Raw genomic sequence first — 19,066 nt, 5'->3', positions numbered from 1 at the left:
CATCCCTTCGACGAAAGACATACAGAACAAAAATCGTGAATTTCTCTGCCCGGAATCAGCAGATACTTATTAATAACGACTACGGGTATCCCCCGGTGGCCCCACACGTTAAACAATTTGCGGGGTAATAACACAAGTGGACCCATACTAGCACATTCATCGGTGGACATAAATAACCCGTCCAATACTTTCAGATCCAACAATCAAAAAAGATTCACTCAAAGCATCTCAATATGTCTTCTTTCCAGGAATTTGACCGTTCTCGCTGGACCTCCCGCCGTGCAAATCTTTCAGGAACGCCATCTTCTTCATCTGAAGTAACCATTCACTACATCTTATGCCATCCTCCTTCCAACGTTACCTCGAAGGGTACCATACTTCTTATACATGGCTATCCAGAAACGTCGTATCAATTTCGACATGTCATCACGCCCCTTGCAGACACAGGATACACAGTCGTCGCCCCCGATTACCGCGGAGCAGGCGAATCATCTCATCCTCGAAAAGGATATGAGAAGGTTCAAATGGCAACTGATCTCCACGAAGTTATCCAAAAGGATCTAGATATTAAAGACAAAATCCACGTGGTTGGTCACGATATCGGTGGGATGGTTGCTCATGCATATGCAGCCCAGTTTCCTAAAGATACAGCGTCTGTTGCGTGGGGAGAATGTCCTCTTCCAGGAACAGACGCTTATAACAACGCTGTTAAAGAAGGTATTACGGGAGGTCTGTGGCATTTTGTATTTCATTGGCAAACAGATTTACCTGAAGCTCTCACTGCTGGCCGAGAGAACATTTACATTAAATCTTTCTACGATCGCCTATGCTACAATGCTTCGGCTTTCTCTCCAAATGATGTAGAGCACTATGCAAGTAAGTTTGCTCAACCGGGTGGAATGCGTGCGGGATTCGATTTGTATCGTGCGTTTCACCAAGATGCTGAAGATAATCTTCGTATGCTGAAGGGTGGGAAGTGTAAGGTTCCAAGTATGTCTTTGATGGGAGAAAAGAGTTTCTTGGCAACTATCGCGAATCAACAAAATGAACAGATGTATGAGACTACTTCGTCCGCTAGTATCCCTGGCTCGGGCCATTGGTGTGCGGAGGAGAATCCGGCTGGTTTTGTGGAAGCTGTGCTTAAATGGACGAGCAAGAACTCGTGATTTACGTTGTTATTTGTTGTTGCTCTTGTTCTGATCTCGGGGTCGAATTAAACCCCGTTATCAAATCATCTCATTATTCCTATCTATTCACCCTATATGTAATTTTGGCAAAAGTCAGGGCGGCATTTCCTAACAATTAGTTGGGGTACGACTAGGTTCCAGATATCTAGAAATCGAGAATCTTTGAGAAGTCCACTCTTGACTCTTGAATATTCCTACTTCAAAAACATTGTTCTACATTTTTGTTCTGCCAGCCAAACCCTTTCTTTCAGGTAGAGTAGGTGATAAATTTCTCAGTGCTGGAATCTGGAATCATAATCAAACCTGCAGTCTATGTTTCTCCTCTTTCTCTGATCCTTGTAATATCTTGATCATTTCATCGTCAGCGACACTTTTGATTGTAGCAATGACAGACCTGAATGTTAACTTCTACTTGGGGATCCCAATAGACACATTCAAGGTTTTTATGTCAGTTCTCCATTTTTGAAAGAACAAAGGCTTTGTCTCTAAGCACACGTATCAATCCTCTCAAAGCTTTTTACTACATGATTTGCCGTTTGATTCATGAACTGGCTTTTAAACTTCTGAGTCGATGTCTTGTCTCAATTTGGTGTGTAATCTGCAGCTTGCAGCTTCCAGTGCAAGACTGTATAACTCCCTCCTATTCTGCACTCCGATTTGTCTCAGAGTAGGCAGAAACAAAACCAATGCACAGAAAGGGTATGAGACAGCCAACATGGTCAGCCACCAAACACTCCCGATACAATGGCGATAGCCCCGTATCACTCCATCTTCATCTTACTGTCTCCCAGGTCTGCACACATTTGTGTCGTTGATAAATCCACGATACTTATTTCATTCATCACAATGTTGCAAACTGCCAGAAAATCCATCATCATCTTTCGACACTGTTACCGCCACCAACAAATCTCCCGCAGAGTTGCAGCAGCTGCTACACATGCATACAGAAATGTTGCACATCTCAACATACTTGGCACTCCTAGCTTCCGCAATGGACACTTCTAGCTTTGAAATGTATTTTGTTGCATATCTGAATGTCCTTGGCTCTCCTCGTTCTAGTACTAGCCCAATATACCAATCAATTGTTGCACATCTCAATTCCCTTGGCATCTCCTAGCTATAGCACTAGATCTCGTGTACTTTCATGTTCAAAGATGTCGATCGTTCTTTTAGCATGAGTTGTCTATCTACAGCCCGCCGTTTTTACACCACATTTAACTTTGGTGTTCAGATTTGGTTTTGACTTATGTTTGCGGATCCGGATTACCTATCGCTCTATAGGCCCATTGGTAGCTCCGTGATTACTAGGTAGTATATCTCGTCATATATATGAAAGCGTTTAGCATCTTCTAGCTTCAACGTGCGTTAGTCCCGACATTTCATAATTTCACAATCTTATATATCCGAAAGATCACACCACCCCCCGCAACAAAAACAGCTTCCCGTCATAGTTCTGTGTTTTTACTATGACACTTTGAATTTTCACACTTGTAGCCGTTGCCAATACTAGCTGCGATACTCATTAAGTTGGAATCTTTTTGAGTGATGTAAATACTCGTTTCCAAATGTCTCTAGCGAAAGTGTGGGGAAAAGGAATTGAACTTTATCGTAGAGATCTTGACAGATTTTTGGAAATATGTGGTATTCATAAATGGTTAACAGAGATTGAGGTTAGAGTGTTTTTAAGCCAACGATTTTGTTAAGTAACACGAAATGCAATTGAGGTTTCGATTGGGTTAGACCAAATAAAGTAGAATAAACTAAAATCTATCCCAGCGCTGTGTGTGTATGACATTGCAATACTACAATTCGAATATCTTCGTCGAGACTTGCAAGTTCCCACGCTACGCTGTCCATCCGCGAACTGCTACGTAGGTAAAGGGTAAGGGAAAAAAAAAAGAACAAAGAATCAGAATCCTACAACCCCAAACTCCCAACCCAAGAATCGAAAAGTTAAGCAATGCAAGAAAATTCGTCAAAAGGGTATCTCTCATCTCAATTATCTCCCCAGTTCTCACAGTACTACCATATCATATCTCCCATTCCCCATCGAGAGCTTAGCTCAAGCGCTTGGATGAACGACACCACCGACAGAATCATAAGCACCAGGCGCTACATGAGTCTTTACACCAGTCAACGGATCGAAGATGTGGCAACCGTGCATTGCGGCGTTTGGCGGTGTGTATACTGTATTTCTTGTTAGACACGAATTGCATAGGGAATTGGGTCAAGACAGGCAATGATGAGAAGATTGAGGTGATATGAGATGAGAAGTAGCGAGCGAGAGAAAAATGAACTTACAGTGCAAAGAGATCGCATATTCCGTTGCGCTAGGATTGGCGATGGAATGAAGACCCAACTATTATCATATATTAGCCACGTGATTCTTGTCTCATCGTCCAGCAAGCGATGGATCGATAAAGCAAAAGCAAAAGGAGATGAACAAAAGAAAATGAAAGATAACGACTCACATCATCACACATATACGCGACTTTTCCCCTCTTGTATTCTCTCACACCCTCAACATCCATCTCCTCCGGCGTCCTTGCACCTCCCTCAGGAGTAACCCACCTCGTCTCTTTCAGCTCCCCCTTCATGATCTTCATCAAACAATGACTGGCAGCATGATCATGCACTTTACTTTCCTTCCCCGGTGTCCAAACCAACATTAATAAATTAAATATTCCTGGCACTTCTGCTACTAGATTTCTTGTGTATTGCTTGTTTGAGTTTGCGTGGGCATATTTCTGCCAGTCGGACAAAGAGGAGGAATCATAAGAGTGAAGGAGGCGGGTGAGAGTGGGAAGATGAGGGGAGGATGTTGTGGTGAGAGATGTGGTGAGGGAATTGACTAGGGTATTGAAGGATGTTGTGGTTGTGGGTTTGGAAAAGGAGACGGGAAAATTGCCATTGAAATCTACAGAAAAGGAGGTCGGTTAGTTTCATTTTCACATCCCATCATCACAATCGATTCGCTAAGAACTCGGGAAATAAATACCTCTAGGCAAAAAGGGTGTGCCGGGTTGTATAGAAGTGGTTGAGTCAAGAGAGGTTGATTTTCTGGTCGTGCCTGTGATACCACGGTTTTTGGCGAGGATGGGTGATAATGTAGGCTTGGTTGTTGATGTCAATTTTGTACGTAAAGCGCGGAGTGCTGTCGTTTTTATGCTATTTGATGCCATTTTTGCAGATTCACGATGTATTGTAGATGTTTAGATTTGAAAAAAAAAAATTGATTGTGGTAAACTTAGAAAAGTGTGTAAATCAGAATTGATTAGAATCGAAAGAGTGGAATATTGAGAAAACTAGTAAAATCAGGCGGACGACAGATTAAATACGTTTCATACATGACAACCCTGAGAGCTAGGCCGGCATCGGGATTGACCGTACTTGGCCATACAAACTGTTTCGAAAGTTGGAAAGATGATATGTCTTATCATCTAACCTTCCTAGGATATTGTCTGTATTGGTGCATTGTCGACAGATCTTTCCCAAACTAACATCTGATCAGTAGATTCCTTCCTTTTTCCAATCATGTTGTTCCAATTCCCCTTTATTTCATGCTGATTTGAAACCTTTCATCTCCAACATCCTCAATCGTTGGCGCGGCGCACGCGCGTTTGACCCCACACATAGTGATATAGTTTGTGACCGCTTCCTTCTTCTCAATCCTTCATAGACCATTCTCTGAATCGTGTGCCTGATATGGATTTACTGATTCGTCTAATTGAGATAATAACAATCTTCGTGTCCAAAACCCCCCTCACACCCTTCCTAAGCCGAGTATGCAATCATGCCGTTCGATGTTCTCGTGTTCGTTGGCTATCACCGCCTGATTAGATTTTCGATAATTTGGCTCCTTATTGGTGAGGAGTTGTATCTAAGCGGGGGTTTCCAAGGTTGTGGATCCACTAAATTGTTTATCTATTGGTCGCATCTTAATTGAAAAAAGATAAACACCCTCATCAAAAGTTACACAATGCAAACTTGATGCCATATAGATACGACAAGACAAGTATGAATAATAGATGAAAGTAATTGGTACGATAGAAACATATCGACATCATCATGAATGAAACTGATCATCTACACACATCGTAATGATGTAGTGATGGCCAAAGACGAAAGAGCTGAATGAACAAACCGACGCTGTGCTTTGATCAACTCAGAAAAACAACAGATTCAATCGAGTGCATTTACAGATCAATACAAATTCGTAATAGAAAATGCAAATGCATCCCATCTCCGTCGATCAAGGATCCAATAAGCAAAAGAAAATGAATTCCGAACTACGGAATGCCTTCAGTTCTGCTGTCACTCCCTTCCTCAATCATCATCCACATCTACCCACATCCATCTCACCAACCTCGGAATTTTCTGCTCAAAACCTCGGACTCAAGGCCAACACTCTACGATCCTAATGATTGGTTGCCACTTGGACCAATCATCTGTAATGGTAGTGGATCATGCTCTTCTATCCTTATTCTCTTCTCTCTCTCTCACCAGAAAAGTGATCCAAAAAGCAGAGAAAAACCACAAACTCTTCGGATCAAATTCGAGAACAATTAGCGAGTCGTATAAATCATTATTGAACAAAGAGGAGAAAATTTAACGAGAGGAAAGTCGTTTTCTTATATTCGATTGTCTACTTGCTGAAATTTGACGCTAGTGGGCTACAGGGGCGATGATGTTTTTTCACGTGTGGATATGGGGATGGTCGGAGCTCGCTTTGATTTTGGCCGATGCGTTCTGGATGGGAGAAAGAGGTTTTGTTCTTCAACAGATACACATAGGACTACGAGGCTGTAATTCACTTATATTATATGTTTGTTGCACATGAACCCAAATATTCAGTCGTTACTTGGTAAGTATTTAGTATCTGTCTAACAATATTAAACGAAGAAACTATTTGAACAGGTGCAAAACTCAACGATATCGCCTTTTGCTTGCTCTGAGGCAGGATCCTGTCTGCTTTTGCAACAATTCCCATCAATCCATTGGAAAGACATCAATCAGGTAATCTCACACAAGCATGCAATATATCAAAGTTCCTTATTGAAACACTTCACTTCATCCCCAAGACCTATAACCTCACAAGATCCCACCATATTCCATCACACAAGACAAAAGAAGACGAGAAGTCTGTTCTTCTGCCATTATCTGCATCAAATCTCTCCATTTTCATTTGTTCGCCATGTCTATGAATCCCCAATGCTTAGTCCCAGCTTCTAGATTGGACCTACATCGCAATATTTCTTTTACATGTTTTCTTCATTCCATACATCCCGCCAAGATCGGTGGCTGATCGGGAACAGATGAAGTTCTTGATCTACCTTAAAGAGAGAAGATAGACCGTGGAAACAATAGTGCTTCTGAGAAAGACAGGTGAAATGGAAATTGAAGGCTTGAATTGAGGAAAAAGTCCTGTAGTAATGGGAGAGTCAAGAGTTGCGAGTTTGTCGATCTTGGGCGGGGGTACTGGTGCCAGTTGCGTACCATTTTTAGATGGCGTTTGCCTGGTCCGTAAGCGATGGCATACAAAATAAAAAGGGGCTGGGGGGCATACCGAAGAGAACTATCCAGTCGACTAGTGTCAATAATTGTATAAAGAAAGGTGCGATGGTAGCCTTTGATACAACAAGCCGCTGATACTAAAGTTTTTTAAGCTTCCTTGCCCATCTGTTGTCAACAGTATCCCGCGAAGGAATTTCAGATGCGAGGAGGGCAGACTTAGTCAGATAAAAAAAAAAAGACAAGGGTTGCATTTACAGTTCTGGTCCACTTATTAGTGATTAGCTTTTGTCAGAATTTGGGGAACATGGAGCTGAAGACAAATAGATGAGCCCAGTAATTGTAAAGCTTCTCCAAAGATTGAGGCGTTATGACAACCTCATTGCGGCATGAGTTGCCAACATGTTCTTGGTATGAAAGTCATAAGTTTCACATCGAAAGTGATCACAAGACCGTCCATATGAACGAGGACCAATGAATACCTTATAAGTGTTAGATTTCAACGATGAGTGCTCGAATTTTTCCGACATAACTTAGAAACTAGAAAGTAAATGTTGCAATTATCGCAATACCTTGTGCAATGACGTGAACTTAGATAAAATGGCCGAATCTTGGTCGAAGCGAGAGCTGTCAAAATGAGAACTATCGAGCTCAGAAGCTGGTCAAACACGGAACACAAGAGTTTGCGAGCTCCTTGGCTTTACGAGCATGTGTAAGTTGAAAGCATCCAAGAATGATAACCCAGAATGGAAGGTCTGGGAGATGTGATATTGCTCTCCCGTAGATGTTGGTAGGGTCATCCTCTGTAAAGTTCCCCGTAGCTGCTTAGTGTTCTTCCGATATTTCCCGCTGAACATTCTTGTGAATTGTAATTTGAGTTTAATTTATGATGCCGTGTAATGTGCTATGAAGATATTCGCAACCGCCCAATGAGGAACAGAAGAGGGACACAGGCAGCATACATAAAGCCCCGAAGGATCCAATTGCGTCAGCATTGCAAGAAATATTGAGCAACCTCAAGTGTTTACGGGGTAAAACCATGTGATGACCAAGGACTTCCTTGCACTGCCGATGTTCGAAGAAAGATTGGCAGGCGGAGCTGATTGAGTTTGCATGCATTTAGAAGTCATCGATCACCCAATCAAACATCGTAAATACCATGCAAATTGAAATCGGAGAAATTCAAACCGAAGGTATAGTATCTTAGTGAACTGCAAAATAATCTGCGTATTTGGGTGCTGGAAGGAATAGCGACAGATTTTAAAGTGGCTTGTATTGACGCTATGTGATGTGTTGAAGCCTAAAGATTCGATCAGAGTTTCCGTGAGATTCTCGGAGGTATCAAAAACACATTTTATTAAACAAATGGAAAGCTTTTATCTAAACTCAAATTTGGACCATATGTTGAAGAAATGGGAAGAGTTGTAATCTTTACCGAAGTGACAAAAGTTGACATCGGAGGAATCTGGAGAATTTGAAGTATTCGAAGAACCAATCGTAGATGCAGCCCTAAACTGATATACAATCTGAAACACCTCCATGTCAGACCTGCAGGCATATTTTTATCAAGACTGAAGAGTTTATGTCAATGTCACTCAAATGAATTTTTCTTTTGGTAGAAGATTCAATCTGAGCAGAAAAGACTTGGAGTCTATCTCTTTGTCCAGAATTCCCAACAACTTCAAGGGAATAAATTCCATGGCATTTGATGCTGCAGGCTGCGTCTAGCGATCAACACAAGCGTGAATTCGGGTCTCACAAATTTGGAGTGGCTTTCTTGTGTGTTGTTTTCAGCTCAACCTTGGCACCCCCCCCCCCACGTATAACAGTAAGGGGTTCTGGGGCATGGGGGGCTGGGGTCTGGAAGCAGTAAGAAGTTTTTGTTGTATTTAAAATTCCGGATAAATTTTCCGAATCCCTGAATATTGATGTTCTTTTGGAAACTACCTTGGAAGAGCTCCCAAGACGTTGTACAATATCAAAGTCGCGGAGTATGTGTTTCCCAAGATCATGTGGAAGTGCGTCTATTGCCCACCTTCAGGTTACGCATCGGAAAATACCCACACAAAAAAACCATCCATCACAAATAATTTCCATCTTTCAATTCAATAACTCGAATTTCAATAATCATTAGTTTCTAACTGACTGTCCTCGCGGGCGCGAATAACTTCACCCGTCTCCCCAGATCTGCGACGGTCCGAATGCTGTCTTAGCCATAAATAGGACAACTACTTTGGTGACTATCTTACATCTTGGTAACATTGACTCAAGGTCATGACTTCCTAATCAGGAAATCCAAAAAGTACCAGTGATCACATCATCCGTCTTCTCTACAGCCCTGATGCCTCCCGTTTCTGCCAAGAAGGTTACGATTCATGGAAAGTATATGTCGTTGTCCGAGATCTCACCGTCTTTTCTGATCTCAACGCCGCACCTTATCACCATAACGCAAAAGGTGGAATCGAGTACGAAATGTGAGCAAATCAGTCCTTATCTAAAGATACATCATCTCAGAATTCCAAGACTAATAAGATCAATTTGTCTCCAGGTAAATGACATTTTCCCAACTTGGCATCTTGGAGTCTTGGAATTCTGCGGCGTTGATGTGCCAAAAGCATACCCACTTTGGGCAGCAGTCAGATGGATTGATAAAGAGTGTTGAAACGCTTGTCATGATTGCCTTCTCTTGATGGTACACGTTCACTTCACCGTGTGCAATTGAAAAGGTCCAGACTTTGACCAAGATACTGCTGTGATACCTGCAACACCATATTGTCTTACTTTACATTGCAGTAAGCAAAGCAGCACTTGCTGTAGAAATTCTAGTGGATTACGCGTCAGAAGTAGTCGATTCAAAGCGTTCAAAATTTCTGTTGTACTTTGTAATCAATCCTTATCAAAGTTTCCCTCAGTTATGACGATCAATACCAAAAGAACTCTTTCAAGACGTCCGAGGATCAAACGATTGAGCACTAAAGTCTCATATATGACGTTTGGAAAAGCAATGCCACGAAGGGAGATAGAAACTAATAAAACTGCAATACCATTTTCCGCCCAAACCTTATTTTCACTTGGCATTTGGCTTCGCCTCTCTTGGCCAGTAAAAAATCCCATGGTATACACATGCAGTAACGACAACCCAGCGGACATTTCTCAAACTCCATACAATATCTAAGAAAGATCTTCGCCAAGATCCCATATCTGCGGCTCCCCAGATGATGGTTTCCCCGACATACACATAATCTCTTACCTTGATAGCAAAGGCCAAGGTGTCGAAACCTAGTCACTATCCCCTTATTCTACCATTTTTCACAAAATTTGGGCTCCATTTCTGAGTATAAGGTTAATTACAATGATGAGTACCGAAGCCTCCAAGCATTCTATCCCCATGTAAGTCTGGGCGAAAAGACATAGCCATTTTGTATCACTATATTCAGCTTGATGGCCTAGTCGTTCCGCAAGATAAGTTAAAGTGACCCTCCAAGTCGGATGAGGCGTTCCATTCTCATTCTCGTCAATATACTTGTACCTTCTTCGCGAGTAGACACCAGCAAGTGACTATTCCATTGTCAATATAACAACCTTCGAGGCCAGTTTTTTCATCAGTTAGATTATTACCATATATTTGTACTCAATCGACTACTAAGTAGTGTCCTGTGATATTTGGCATCTCATTTCCTTATCCTTTCGCCATCACGATGACTGGAAAATTTACACTCAAAGATCCGGCTCGTTGTGCCCACTATGCTCGATTCTTTCAAAGTTTAACATTGGCCGAAGCGAATATCATATACTGGTCTTTGTTTGTATTCGTTCTTATTTTGATGTGTATATCATCTATCCAACACCACAAGTAAGTAGTTGTCACCATGAGTTCACGCCCCTCTCCACGTTCCCCACAAATTCCCGGACCTGTCAGTCTAACAAACCCCAGATCAAATAACCTGACCGAACTCCTGAAAAGTGACTCCACTTCTCGCCAAATTCGTCGCATTCGTCGTCGCCGCATACATTACCTATCGATAGTCTCTCTTTGTTTCATGATCGCTCTTATTTGTATCGTTCTTGAGGTATTCGCCGCCTTCAATATCGAATACTGTGACGGCGAAGATCTAATTCAACTCTACTGGGGGTTTTGGTCAATTCTTCAAGTCGGTTCCCTCATCGCTATTCTAGGAGTCATGTTGCAATTCTGGATTGTTCTTGGGAACGTTCAAACACCGAGTTGGGCAGTGGCTCTGGGAACTCCTGTGTTGGTTTTCGCTGCGTTGGGGTACATCTTCAGACATATTGGAAAAAGCTGGAGGTGGGGAAAAGGGAAAAATCAGGAAGAGGATGTGGATCTCGAGGGTGGTAGAAGTGAAGAAAGCGAGGTTGAGAATGAGGAAGGGGAGAAGAGGCGCAGTTGGGCTGAGAGGTGGATCACTTGGGCACCTGAGGATCAAGAAATCAGAGATAGAAGAGAAGAGGATTTGAGTAAAGTGAGGACCATGAGGTCGGCTGAATGTTCGGATATGGAGTTTGCTAGTAGAGCGTAAGTAATACCTCTCTCCTTCGATGGTAGTGAATTGAGAGGACATAAATACTAACACACAGCAGAACAACATTGTACACACCAGGGCAACCAGGCGATGTCAGAAGGAGCTCGACATATTGAGCTATGGCTGGATGATGATGATAATTGATTGAAATATGTTAAATTATGTTTGATGATGATACGCACATGCTCAAGTGCTGAGCTCAGGATGGATGGATAAACGGATACCAAAGGAAATACGGAGTTTGTTAAAGTTTGGCTCAAGAATTGGCATTTAGAAAGATAGATTTTGAACCTTGATATGATATCAAGAGAAAGATTATGATGAAATGAGTACAACATGGATATTGGATAGCTAAGCAATTGGAATTATGAACAGCATGCAACAGACACATATATGTTGATGGAAATATCACTACAAGCCGCAATGAAGTCTAATTAGTCCTGCTTTTTACACTCAAAAATCCTGCTTTTCAAAGCTGATCATATGAGCTCTATCTATCCCATCAATGTGTATAAATATATTACGCTTGATTTCATTTTACCTAGGTATATCACACAACCAGTCCCTTCTTACATAACACAATTTTTCACGGCTGTTTCCATCCATAACTTCGTGTACAGTCTATGCGCAAATTCTACATATTCCGGCATAGGTTTCTCAGTACTTTTTCCGGTTCCCTTAAAGAACACACTCTTCAGCTCGAAGACTGCAACTCCCTCACCCTTATCAACACTAGCCTTCATCTCAAAAAGTCCATCGCTGTCCCTTACCCCGGTTACTAAAGGCGAATCTCCGCAGCGGACGATGATTGAACTTGGCGTTTTGGAAACGACTTCAAAATGGTCGGTTATTTGAGTTCCGACTTCATAAGTGGAGGAGAGGAGTTGTGAAGGTTCCCAGAGCTGGTGAGAGGTGGTAGTCGTATTTTGGTATTTTTTTGAAAGGTAGGAACGTTGGTAAGAATAGCCTATTGTCACCAATTGCATTAGTTCTTTTCATACACTACTTCCATCTCCTTATCTTCCTGCTTCACCACCAAGCAACGCCGACAACCTCTTCAAGAACACAACGAAAAGTACATACCCAAACCACTCCAAACTCCAGCACAAAAAGCCTCAACCAATTTTCCCTCCTTCTCTAACAAATGCGGCTTTATCTTACTCAGCGGCACTTTTCTTTGACATAAATCTTGCGTAGCAGGATTGCGATTGGGGTTTTGTCGCACGTAGGCTGCACTTGAAAATATCGGATCCGACGGGGAGACAGGGATGAATCTGGAATTGCGCGTCCAGAAGGCCCAGCCAGATGTGGCACCTGCGGCGCCGAGAAGGGCGGTGGTGAAGGTGCTGCGGATAAGTCCCATTTTGTTAGAGATCCGTATAGTGGGAGGAGGAAGGAGAAGGAAGTCTAATGGAGAAAACTCAGAGAGAGAACTGTGATGTGGTGTGACGAAATGGTGGAGCAGTGCTATTGGTAAGCTTGCGGATAAGGCTTATCGAGCTTATCGACATTTCCAGGGGTAGGTCTCGGCAGAACTGAGAGTTATTGATTGCCGACCAAGAGACGGTAGTCTATCATAGCAGGGAGTGGTATTAAACTTATTCCCTCATCCAAATGTTCTTTGACTTCGATTTGTACTTGTATCCAATCTTCACCGTTTCAATCTCTTTCCTTTTGCAGTCTTTATGACGGGAAACATCCTTTTCAAAAGCTACGTGTTTCAATCATCAAAGTCTAATATTTGGTTCATCATCAGTTTAATTCTCCATTTCTGATCTTTTGAGGGTTGCAGAGAGCACTTTCCAATTTGGGAACTCGGCAATAAACTATCAATTATTCACAACGCAATCTCACCATCGTTTATCTTGTCTAGATGCTTGCCGAGGTTCAAGGCAACGGATTAGCCGATCCTCGAATGTTTAGTGGCTCATATGCATGATTGCTTCAGCTCAATACCCTCCCCATGTATGCTTTTTACGGCTTGCTCCACGCTGGATAAGATCCTCATCAGCAAGTGGCTGGTCAAGGCAAGGCATGTTTTTCTCCATGGACGATAGATCGGCTTTATGTCAAGGTCACTTCTTATCGGCGATGGGCATCTCAAATTTCTTACCAGGCCTATCTACCCCGCACATCATCGTGACAAGGGAGTATAGCATGGAAGAATACCAGGTCTATCGAGATGATGACGCTCAAGCAGATTTGAGAAGTTGAGGTCATCTGCCAAAAAGTTATATAAGGAGGTTCTTTACCGAATTCTTCTCCAAGCAAACATCCTAGGCGCTTCACCACGAGAGAGAAGAGCAAAACCTCAATATGAGAGACTCAAGTGTGATTTCAGGCCAAAGCAGAGGTTATCGCCTGGGTGTTGATGTTGGGGTATGTGGACATATGCTCAACAACTCCAGGCATATGTTGCAGCTGACAATTGGTTTTAGGGGACGTTCACCGATGTTTGCGTTTTTACACCAGAGGGCGATGCAATACGGACCAAGGTACCATCAACTAGCCGAGATCAAAGCATCGGCGTTAAGAATGGTATTGTGCAAGTGCGAGAGAAATTGAAGGCTTTGTACAACTGGGATGGTCAATTCGATGGCATTCATCACGGTACTACTGTTGGTATAGGCCTATTACCTTTCTATGGCGCTTCAATGATATTTTCTAATTTTCTTGCCAGGAACAAATGCAGTTCTCGAAGGCAAAGGTGCAAAGGCTGGATTGATTGTCACAGCTGGTCATAAAGATATTCTGGCTGTACGGAGATCTCAGATACCAGGTGGTCTGGGAGCTTGGATTAATTTCATGCCACCTGATCCTATAGTTCCTCTTGAATGTACAGTGCAATGCAAAGGAACTATGAGCTATGATGGTCAGATTGTTACATCAATCGATGAATATTCACTTCGCAAAGATCTTACACGCCTCAAGGAACGAAGCCTCGAAGCTATCACAATTAGTCTACTCAATTCTTACCAAAACAACACACACGAGAAGCAGGTGGCAAAGATTGCAATGGAGATTTTCGGTCCTGATGTTGAGATAATTTGTTCAAGTGATGTACTATCAGAGATGGGAGAATACGAGCGTACTGTGACAGCAAGTGCTAATGCTATCGTCAAGCCAGTAGTCAAGAAGTATTTAGCTAACCTTCAAACTCTTCTTACTAATGATAGCGAGACCATTAGAATCTTGAAAAGTGATGGCGGTCTTACCACGTTAGACTTGGCCGGCGATCTACCTGTCAGCATCTTAATGTCTGGACCAGCAGGTGGTGTCCGAGGCGTTGCAGATATCGTGGCTAAGAAAACCAAATATCGAAATCTAATAACATTAGATATGGGTGGTACCTCAACCGACTGTGCACTCATTTATGATGGCACTCCTGCGATTAGAAGAGAGACGGTTGTTGACAATCTGACAGTAAGAGCTCCATCAGTGGATGTCAAGTAAGTCTCATTTTATCCGCCTTGCCATGATGGCTTTTAATTGATCATCAACAGAACTGTTGGTGCAGGTGGTGGATCAATAGCACAATACGTTGAATTAACATCTACAATGCGCGTAGGTCCAGAATCGTCTGGAGCCGATCCTGGGCCTGCTTGCTATGGTAAAGGCGGGAATGAAGCGACTGTAACTGACGCAAATGTCGTACTCGGCTATCTTCCAGATAAACTTCTCGGTGGCGATTTTCCACTAGATATTGCAGCTGCCAGGATTGCGGTCGAAAAAATTGCCAAGCAGATGGGTCTTTCGATAGATGAAACCGCTCAAGGTATCTATAACTTGGTCAACGAAAAGATGTACAACGCTTTACGCAATGTTTCCGTTGAACAAGGTTATAATCCCGAAGACTTCTCACTCGTTGCGTTTGGTGGAGCCGGTCCTCTGCATGCGAATGCAGTGGGAAAACTACTCGGAGCTTGGCCAGTTATTGTTCCAATCGCTCCAGGTGTGTTATGTGCACAAGGCGATGCTACGACGAAGTTGAGCCATGAACAGTCCATTTCTTACATCAAAATTCTTACAGATGCCACAAAAAGTGGTATCTTTGATGCTCTATCTGAATTAAAGACAAGCTGTCAAGATGTAGTTCTTAAAGCACTAAACCAGCCAAGCTCTCTTAAAGTCGATTACGAAGCAGATCTCAGATACAAAGGTCAGGCTCTGACAATGTCTATCCCACTTCTCGTCGAAGATTTCGGACTTGATTCATTAAACTTTATTGAAACGATTAAAGAACGATTTCACGCAGCTCATGAACAGCAGTATAGCTTCTGTCTTCCTGATTTCGAACTGGAAATCATGCGACTCGGTGCAATTGTTACAGATGATTCCGCGGACGTAGAGCTCAATTCTATCGGAATAGCTCCTCTTGGCAGCATTCTCACACCTCCACAGGATGCTATCATTAGTCGAAAAGTTATTAGTACCGATGGGAAAAGAATGGAAGCGATATTTTGGGACAGATCAAAGATCACAAAAGCTGGATATAAGGTTCAAGGACCTTGCGTGATATCCGAAATGGATTCCAATACTCTCGTACTTCCAGGTTTTTATGGCGAAATTGATTCATACGGAAACATCCTCATCTTTCCAGACGATGATACAAAATTGACATCTAATATTGCCCATCATGATTGGGAAAGCGCTCAAAATCTTGTTCAAAAGTCACCATTGATTCCAACTTTGATCTCCTCTTCATTGCAGTCAATTAGGAATGAAATGGATACTCTTATGCTAAGGTGTAGTATGTCACCTGCCATTCGAGATCAACAAGATGAATTTAATGTCATCACGAATAAAAAGGGCCAGATGCTAGTGGGTCAATTTGGTAGCTTTATTACTCAGTTCCTGCAATCGTGGAAAGGGACTATTGAGGAGGGTGATGTTTTCGTCACAAATGATGTTTATGAAACCAGCGGTGCTATAAGTCATCTCAATGATGTGATCGTACTTCTTCCAATCCATTACAAAGGGGATCTCGTGGGATGGGCGGCAAACTTTGGACATATGACGTATGTTGTTTTTCGTTCATTTAATGTCATGAACTAATCGATGATGAATAGTGATGTCGGAGGCATGGTACCAGGAAGTATGTCTATTAACTCGACCTCTATCTTTGAAGATGGAATACAGATACCCGCCGTAAAGCTTTATTCTCGGGGTGTATATAATGCAGCGATGGTCGAAGTATTTTGTCGAAATTCTCGTCAACCGGATTGGTTTCGTAGCGATTTGACAGCCCTTGTAGCTGCTTGTAGAACGGCATCTACTAGAATCTGTGAGCTTAACGAACGATTCGGTCCCAAGTAAGTCATATAGATCACAAATTTACCACAGTATGACTGATTTCTACTTCTAGCGTGTATAGTGCCTCTTGCGACGAACTTCTTGCACGAAACCGTTCAGGCATCATGAAACTCATCGAGACTCAGATCGGTGACGAGGAAACCACATTCACTGATTTCATTGACGATGATGGTCAAGGTATTGGACCTTATGCAATTACCTGTTCCATGAGAAAAACAAACGGAAAACTGGTCTTTGACTTCAATGGTACTTCACCACAAGCTGAAACAGCTATTAATTTCTATCTCTCCGTCACTATGTTCAAGATGTTTGTTGGGTGCTACTTACTCGCAGTATTTGATCCCTATTGTGTTGTCAATGATGGATTTCATGATATGCTTGAAGTCATCATACCAGAAGGAACTATACTTCGTCCCGTGCGCCCAGCCCCTCTTAGCTGTCGAACTCACCTTCTAGGCCGCACAATGGATATCATTCAGGCTCTCATGGGCCAGCGGTCGCCTCAATATAGTGCTGCGGCTGGATTTTCCGACTCTCCGCATTTTTTCTACTCCGGGTTCAAGCCTAATGGTGAATGGTATCAACTCTACCAAATTGGCTTTGGAGGTGTTCCAGCCCGTCCCATTGGCGATGGTCCAGATTGTCATTGCTTGTTTCCAGCCATTAAATCTGTGCCCGCTGAGGCTATTGAGCTTAACTTCCCATTGCGTATTGAAGCCAATGAATCACTTGCCGATACTGGAGGCGCAGGATTCTATCGTGGTGGTAATGCACAAAGAACTTTGTACCGATTTTTGGCAAAAGGGGAATTTAGTGTTCATGATGATAGATGGTTCACCAAACCGTGGGGAATTAATGGAGGGAAACCAGGTATGAGATCTTGGAAGAAACTGTATTCGTTGAACGGAGAGGAGAAAATTTTACAAAGCAAATGTGATCATGTAAAGGTAATTCCCGGGGATTTGTTAGAGTGGGTTACTTGGGGAGGGGGTGGGCTAGGGGATCCATTCACAAGACCGGCTGAGAAAGTTGCATTGGAGGTGGAGAGGAAGTTGGTTACAGTTAATGGGGCTAAAAGAAACTATGGAGTGGTAGTCAATGAGGATGATTTCTCGGTCGATAAGGAGGAAACAGAAAGTTTGAGAAAAAAGATGAAGAAATTGAATAAGGGAGAAGGGGCAGTTTACAATAGAGGTGGTACTTTAGAGGAATTGAGAGAACGATGCGAGGAGGAGACAGGATTGAAAGCTCCTGTTCCACAATGGGAAAATGATCCATACGGACCACATACGGGACTGGAGTATGTGCAAGAATGGTTCAAGGAGAAGAGGGAGATTAGAGGTTGGAAGTTGCAGTGACGAAACTCGGTGGACTGTCTCCCTACTACTGCTATAATTATTCCAATTCAAGTTAATCATATTACGTATATTAAGTCTAATGTCTCACGTCTACATACAGCCTGTGCATAGAACTACTTTACATGAAAGAAAATCTTAGTGTTACTCCACATAAGAATGTGAGATATGCCTAAACCAGACGTGCTTCATGCATCACTACTCTCCTACTTGCAAGTACGTCTCCATATGCACCTCGTTTCATCCTTTCAATTCAATCCATTTATTCTGTCATTGTTATAGGGCTTATCCTAGAACTAAGTATAAATGTTCCGAAAGCTCCCAATCGCTTTAACTTGTAATTTTCCAATCGTTTCATTAAACCATTTAGGGTTCTGTACTTAATTGAAAAAATCCCCCCCCTCGAGCCCTCCCTCGTCGATCGCATCGATCGGAACAACTCTGCCTTAGCGTCGGTACATTACTCATGACCAATCAAAAGTGGTTTCATGAATCTACTAAATATAAAAATAGTGACTTGTGGAGAGCAATATAGTTATTGATGGTTCTAAAAAGAAGTTCGAAGCGAAGCTCCGAACTTATCCTTGATTGACTTGGATAATTGAGCTAACCCTGTCGCGTGCGCTCTCACAATATGGGGTTAACACCGTTGATTATTACGATTTTCCGGGAAACAGACCCTGGGGTCAGACTCGGCAAATTTGCGCGGCGAATGCATTAAACTTTTGCCTTTTGGATGGACTCATATTGTTGATACGTTGTTTTGTTGTCGATTTTGGAAGTTGTGGTGGGTGGCTGTTTGGAGATGGTTCGATAGGCGAAAATCTTGTTGGATTTTGTTGAATATCTCTGTACTCTTCTACCTTTACTTGGAAGTATGATAGTTCGAACATTGCTTTTGCTGTCAATATGAGATGACCTACGAGCAATTCTAGTTCCGTCGTTGGTTGTTTATGTGACCAACAGCTCTTTCGCTATCTTTCTCGTGGGATAAATTGCCCGCGCGCCGGATCTTGCCCCTGTAGAATCATAATATCTCTTTCCTACAAACAGATGTCATATAACTTAAACATACATTTAAACGCACATGCTCGAAGAGTATAACAATTGGATCCAATCTCACCTGCGTATCATGTCCTCGCACATCCTACCTTAAAGC

General features: G+C 42.5%; 5 protein-coding genes across 5 annotated transcripts; 3 read left to right on the top strand and 2 right to left on the bottom strand.

The window, feature by feature from the left end:
- The first annotated feature begins 193 nt into the window (after nucleotides 1–193).
- BCIN_07g00270 (hypothetical protein) lies at nucleotides 194–1,481 on the top strand. Its single transcript, XM_001555949.2, has one exon. The coding sequence runs from the start codon at nucleotides 234–236 to the stop codon at nucleotides 1,164–1,166; it is 933 nt and encodes a 310-aa protein (XP_001555999.1). The 5' UTR covers nucleotides 194–233; the 3' UTR covers nucleotides 1,167–1,481.
- Nucleotides 1,482–2,966: 1,485 nt separating this feature from the next.
- BCIN_07g00260 (hypothetical protein) lies at nucleotides 2,967–4,469 on the bottom strand. Its single transcript, XM_001555947.2, has 4 exons — nucleotides 4,186–4,469; nucleotides 3,659–4,104; nucleotides 3,489–3,546; nucleotides 2,967–3,374 (listed from the first exon to the last, which is right to left on the bottom strand). Exons 1-4 carry the CDS (start codon nucleotides 4,367–4,369, stop codon nucleotides 3,250–3,252), a joined length of 813 nt encoding a protein of 270 aa, XP_001555997.1. The 5' UTR covers nucleotides 4,370–4,469; the 3' UTR covers nucleotides 2,967–3,249.
- A 5,772-nt stretch (nucleotides 4,470–10,241) lies between these two features.
- On the top strand, nucleotides 10,242–11,498 carry BCIN_07g00250 (hypothetical protein). The gene is made up of 3 exons (XM_024693774.1): nucleotides 10,242–10,551; nucleotides 10,633–11,232; nucleotides 11,298–11,498. The coding sequence occupies exons 1-3, from the start codon at nucleotides 10,397–10,399 to the stop codon at nucleotides 11,353–11,355; spliced, it is 813 nt and encodes a 270-aa protein (XP_024549560.1). The 5' UTR covers nucleotides 10,242–10,396; the 3' UTR covers nucleotides 11,356–11,498.
- A 165-nt stretch (nucleotides 11,499–11,663) lies between these two features.
- BCIN_07g00240 (hypothetical protein) lies at nucleotides 11,664–12,673 on the bottom strand. Its single transcript, XM_001555941.2, has 2 exons — nucleotides 12,323–12,673; nucleotides 11,664–12,206 (listed from the first exon to the last, which is right to left on the bottom strand). Exons 1-2 carry the CDS (start codon nucleotides 12,600–12,602, stop codon nucleotides 11,809–11,811), a joined length of 678 nt encoding a protein of 225 aa, XP_001555991.1. The 5' UTR covers nucleotides 12,603–12,673; the 3' UTR covers nucleotides 11,664–11,808.
- Nucleotides 12,674–13,506: 833 nt separating this feature from the next.
- On the top strand, nucleotides 13,507–17,997 carry BCIN_07g00230 (hypothetical protein). Its single transcript, XM_024693773.1, has 6 exons — nucleotides 13,507–13,618; nucleotides 13,678–13,861; nucleotides 13,920–14,688; nucleotides 14,743–16,257; nucleotides 16,309–16,551; nucleotides 16,605–17,997. The coding sequence occupies exons 1-6, from the start codon at nucleotides 13,556–13,558 to the stop codon at nucleotides 17,908–17,910; spliced, it is 4,080 nt and encodes a 1,359-aa protein (XP_024549559.1). The 5' UTR covers nucleotides 13,507–13,555; the 3' UTR covers nucleotides 17,911–17,997.
- Nucleotides 17,998–19,066: the final 1,069 nt, after the last annotated feature.

This window comes from Botrytis cinerea, chromosome 7 (genome assembly GCF_000143535.2).
Source record: "Botrytis cinerea B05.10 chromosome 7, complete sequence".
Lineage (NCBI taxonomy): Eukaryota > Fungi > Ascomycota > Leotiomycetes > Helotiales > Sclerotiniaceae > Botrytis > Botrytis cinerea.
The sequence above is the reverse complement of the archived record's forward strand: the minus strand, read 5'-3'. Positions and strand labels throughout refer to the sequence as shown.